Genomic DNA, 5,403 nt, shown 5'->3' with positions numbered 1-5,403 from the left:
CAGCAAGGTGCCTCAGTGGGTAAAGGCGCTTGCCACCAAGCCTGATAACCTGATTTCAGTTCCTGGAATCCGTATGAAAGGACAAATCAACTCCTGCGAATTGACCTGTGAGCTCCGCCCCTGTACTGTGGCATGCATACCTCACTCGCAGGCACTATAAACAAACAAAAGTATTGTTAAAAGTATTGTTAAAAGAGAAACGATTGAAGATCAATCTAGGACACATGAGACCCCGTCTCAAAATTACACTTATAATAAATTATTCTCTACTATGCTCCTAGAAGCTATCTCATTGCCTTGCATATTACAGACACATACAACACACATCTGTGTGTTGAATGAATTCCTTTCCACTCACCCTGTACACTGCTGACCAACCCGCGGGAGAGTAGAACAAGAAAAGGAGACACACACACACACACACACACACACACACACACACACACACACCACCTGTCTTTTTACTTTGAATTGCCTCTGAGGAGCTGAGGAGAGAGCAATTCACACTTGATTACCTCCCAAGCTCCTGAATTGAGCCGCGGAGGCTAGACCGCTGAGCCGCTCTCCCCAGAAGCTAGCTACACTATTGGGCTCAGTCGGCCATGCAGCCTTCCCAAAGGCTTCTGACTCTTGGCTTCCTTCTGTTAAGCCTGGCCTGGGGCCAGACTTCCGAGTTTCAAGACTATGACTTTTTGCAGTTTCTGGGCTTAGAGAAAGCGCCTTCACCTCACAGGTTCCAACCTGTGCCGCGCATCTTAAGGAAAATCATCCGGGCTCGAGAAGATGCTGCGGCCAGCGGGGCCTCGCAGGACTTATGCTACGTGAAGGAGCTGGGTGTCCGTGGGAACCTGCTTCAGCTTCTCCCAGACCAGGGTAAGGAACCCGAGGGTTTGTCAGGGAAAAATCTCAAGTGGGTGCTGTGGAGCAGGGAGGAGGGGACAGACGGGCACAATGGCTGGCGGGAGTCTGAGCTAGGATCTTGCACATTCTGTCTTGTCTCCAAGATCAACCCAGAGGAAGGCACCTGTTCTTATCATCTCTCCACGCTAGTCTAACTGCCGCTGTGCTGGCTTAGCAAAGTTTAATTTACAGTTAGCAGAGAGTGAGCTTAGACAGAAGGTCAGCGTTCCGAGAGCTAGACCATATTACACCTTGGGTGAGACCGGATTCAAGGTAGGTTTGAAAAGTCAGCGGCTCCCTACCATCTATCTCCCTTCTCTCTTCTTCTGCTTACTCTCTCCCTGTTTTTAATGATGTGTTTGTGCATGAATATCCTAAGAGTTCAGAGGAGGTGTCAGATCTCCTGGAGCTGAAGTTACAGGAGGTTGTGAGCTGCCCAACCACATGGTTGCTGGTCCTCTTAAGCACGCAGCCATCTTTCTTTTTATCCCCTCTGTGTTAAATTTGTTAGATGCAAAAGCAGGTCTTGATTTTAATTAATTAAGGTCTTTGTGCAGCCCTGGCTGTCCTGGAACTTGCTATGTAGACCACAGAGCCACCTGCCTCTGCTTCCCAAGCACTGACTGACTGACTGCTGGGATTAAAAGCCAGTACACCTTTTGATTTTTATCTATTTATTTATAGTTCATTAATTATTTTATTTATTTTTGTTTGTTTCTTCAACTCAGGGTTTCTCTGCATAGCCCTGGCTGTCCTGGAGATCTCTTTCTAGCCTGATCTACAGCCCAAGTACCAGGACAGCCAGGTCTGTGACACAGAGATCTTGTAATGGCCTTGGACTCAAGAACACCCACTGCCTCTGCCTCCCAGGTGCTGGGATTAAAGGCATGCGCCATCAAGCATGACTTGACTTTTTAAAAACACAGACCAATGATATTAATCTAAGCCACAGTCACATTCTTATAAAAGTCTAAGGGACTGCCATCCCATAGCTTTTTTAAAACTGACCGACCACCAAATTTCACAAGCCACCTGTTTGATGTTTTAAAAAGGAGGTTCTTCTAGCCTTGGGCTGTCTGTCCTTCATTTCCCTACTTGATTCTTATTCAAAGTTGGAGATGGTCTGGGGCAACCACATTCCTGCATTGGCATTCAGATGCATAGTCTTTCTGGTAACTGCCCCCCCACCCCCTCCCCACCCCCCCACCCCACCCCGGCTTGGGTGGTTTTTGTTTTGAGACACCACTCTGGTCTGCAGCTCTCTCTTGCAGCTCAGACTGCCCCTAAGTTTTCCAGAAATCCCCCCACTGCAATCTCCCGAGGGCTGAGATTTTAAGGAGAAGATGAAGAAAGGATCTGGGTATTTGTTCCTGAAGCTTTTAATGTGTACTTACTGGGAGCTGGATTGGGAGTGGCTTTGAGAATGCAGACACTATTAAAAGTCTACTCTGTTCAGAGTTTCAGTTGGCTGTGGTGTTTAATCCCAGCACTCAGGAGGCAGAGGCAGGTGGATCTCTTGAGTTTGAGGCTAGCCTGATCTACAGTCCAAGTACCAGGACAGCCAGGACTGTTACACAGAGAAACCCTGTCTCTGTGTAACCAACACCACCACCCCATCCTCCAACCCTCCAAAAACAAAACCAAAAGAAACCCCAAATTTCTAGGGCACTTCTTTAGTCCCAACACTGCAGGGATCTCTGAGTTCAAAGCCAGCCTGGTCTATAGCCAAGGCTAGAGAGAGAAATCCTGTCTCGGGAAGAAAAAAAAAAGTTTTTTAGAAGAGAATTAGTTAAGGAAAGGTTGGCTGGAAGAGGTTGAACCTCCAAAGCGGAGGTTGGTTTGTTATAATGAAAGGGTCTCAAAGTCGTGGGGGCAGAGACTTAGCTGGAGGTGTGAAGGAGACTATACATAGGAGACTGTGTGTATGTGTGTGTGGGTGCTAGGGATTGCCTAATGCCCCTGAAGTTCTGGATTTGAACTCCAGCATAGTATAAACCATAGATTTGCAGGGCTGGAGAGATGGCTCAGTGGTTAAGAGCACCGGCTGCTCTTTTTGAGTTCAAATCCCAGCAACCACATGGTGGCTCACCACCACCCATGATGAGATCTGACTCCCTCTTCTGGAGTGTCTGAAGACAGCTACAGTGTCTTACATATAATAAATAAGTAAAGTTGTGGTTTTTTTTTTTTGTTTTGTTTTTTTGTTTTTTCCGAGACATGGTTTCTCTGTGTAGTCTTGGCTGTCCTGGAACTCACTCTGTAGACCAGACTGGCTAGCCTTGAACTCAGAAATCCACCTGCCTCTGCCTCCCAAGTGCTGGGATTAAAGGCATTCACCACTATTGTCCTACAAGTAAATCTTTAAAAAAAGAGAAAGAAAGAAAGAAATAGATTTGCAGTCTCAGAACTTTGAAAGTAGAGGCAGGAGGACTAGAAGTTAAAAGCCATCCTTAGCTCTACGATGGCCAGCCTTGGTTACAAGAGATCTTGTCTTAATTTAAAAAAACAAAAAAACAAAACACAAACAAGCCCCTCAAAAAATAAATACACAAATAAATAAATAAATAAATAAACAAAAAACTTGGGTCTGGGGAGATGGCTTAGTGAAATGATTACAAACATGTTTACAAGCATGAAGTTCAGCAGCCAGGTACTACATGTCCTGCTTTCTGGGTCACAGACAGGTCCCTGGGGTTCACTGGCCAGTCACTCTAGCCAAACTGATGAACCCCAGGTTAATGAGACCGGGTGTAAGAAAACCAAGGTAGACAACTCCTGAGGAGTAGCACACATCTGGACTGAATAAGGAGAGCTGGGGAATCGTCCTCCCAAAAGCGAACATGAACATTCGACTGGAGCTCAGGGTTATGCACATTTATGTAAGCACAAGGACCTGTGGGTCCGAAGTAGAAACGGTCGTGGTGGCTCTCAAATGTTTCTTTTTGTTTCTAGGTTTTTTCCTTAACACACAGAAACCTCCCCAAGATGGCTCCTGTCTACAGAAGGTCCTCTATTTTAACTTGTCTGCCATCCAAGAAAAGGGAAAGTTGACCCTGGCCCAGCTGACTCTGGACTTGGGGCCCAGATCCTACTACCACCTGCGACCAGAGTTGGTGGTGGCTCTGTCTATGGTTAAGGACCGTGGTGCGTGGGGGAGATCCCATCCTGCGCTGGGTAGATTGCTGACTCAGCTGTCTGTCCCCGGGCCTCAAGGTCCGCTTCAGTTCAACCTGCAGGGTGTGGCTAAGGATTGGAACAGAAACCGATTGAAGAATTTGGATTTATACTTAGAGATTCTGGTCAAAGAGGACAGATACTCTGGGGTAAATGTCCAGCGCGAGAACGCCTGTGACCGGCTGGTACGCTCCCTCCATGCCTCCCTGCTGGTGGCAACCCTCAACCCTAAACGCTGTCACCCATCTTCCAGAAAGAGGAGGGCGGCCATCCCGGTCCCCAAGGGTTTTTGTAGGAACCTCTGCCACCGTCATCAACTGTTCATCAGCTTCCAGGACCTGGGCTGGCACAAGTGGGTCATTGCCCCTAAGGGGTTCATGGCAAATTACTGTCATGGAGATTGTCCCTTCTCAATGACCACATATTCGAATAGTTCCAATTATGCTTTCATGCAGGCTCTGATGCATAGGGTTGACCCCAAGGTCCCCAAGGCTGTCTGTGTCCCCACCAAGCTGTCTCCCATCTCCATGCTTTATCAAGACAGTGATAAGAACGTCATTCTCCGACATTATGAAGACATGGTGGTCGATGAGTGTGGGTGTGGGTAGCCTCAGGAATAGGTTAGGAGTGTGTTTAGGGTAAGTCCTTTAATAAAACACCCTTGGCTTATGATCTCTTGAATTTGACATGTCCATCATCATGTTTAATGATCCCATAATTACACACACGCTTGTGTATAACTATGGAGCCCTTAGTGAGCTTGGCTCCTTTGTGCTCATTATCCATAATAGCTGGGCTTCTTGTTCTTGTTTTTTTGGTTTTCCAAGACAAGGTTTCTCAAATCCACCTGCCTCTGCCTCCCAAGTGCTGGGATTAAAGGTGTGCCCCACCACCGCCCGACTTTTTTTTTTTTTTAAATTTATTTATTTATTACAAATAAGTACACTGTAACTGTCTTCACACACACCAGAAGAGGGCATCAGAGCTCATTACAGATGGTTGTGATCCACCATGTGGTTGCTGGGATTTGAACTCGTGACCTCTGGAAGAGCAGTCAGTGCTCTTAACCACTGAGCTGTTTCTCCAGCTCCAAATACAAGGTCTTTTTGTACATCCTTTACTGGCCTTGAACTCACAGCAGTCCTCTTCGACCTCCTGTGTGCTGGGATTACAGTTGTATGCCACCAGGGCCAAATAATTTTTTTATTTTTTTTTGTTTTTTGTTTTTTTGTTTTTGAAATAGGAAACATGGTCTCTATGTATACCAGGCTGTTCTATAACTATGTAGACCAGACTAGCCTCAAAAACACAAGAGATCAAACTGCACAA

At 46.4% G+C, this 5,403-nt stretch overlaps 1 protein-coding gene across 1 annotated transcript; it reads left to right on the top strand.

Moving 5' to 3' along the window:
- Positions 1-478: 478 nt before the first annotated feature.
- Gdf3 (growth differentiation factor 3) lies at positions 479-4,735 on the top strand. Its single transcript, XM_031380960.1, has 2 exons — positions 479-873; positions 3,853-4,735. Exons 1-2 carry the CDS (start codon positions 603-605, stop codon positions 4,680-4,682), a joined length of 1,101 nt encoding a protein of 366 aa, XP_031236820.1. The 5' UTR covers positions 479-602; the 3' UTR covers positions 4,683-4,735.
- The last annotated feature ends 668 nt before the right edge of the window (positions 4,736-5,403 follow it).

Source organism: Mastomys coucha, unplaced genomic scaffold, assembly GCF_008632895.1.
Source record: "Mastomys coucha isolate ucsf_1 unplaced genomic scaffold, UCSF_Mcou_1 pScaffold20, whole genome shotgun sequence".
In the NCBI taxonomy this organism is placed as follows: Eukaryota; Metazoa; Chordata; class Mammalia; order Rodentia; family Muridae; genus Mastomys; species Mastomys coucha.
This window is presented reverse-complemented; position numbering and strand designations above follow the sequence as displayed.

Excerpts from the sequence above, each read along its gene's own strand:
- Gdf3 (XM_031380960.1), top strand. The coding sequence starts at position 603 with ATGCAGCCTTCCCAAAGGCTTCTGACTCTTGGCTTCCTTCTGTTAAGC. Across the intron at positions 874-3,852 it reads TCAGCTTCTCCCAGACCAGG|GTTTTTTCCTTAACACACAG; the intron begins GTAAGGAACCCG and ends TTTTGTTTCTAG.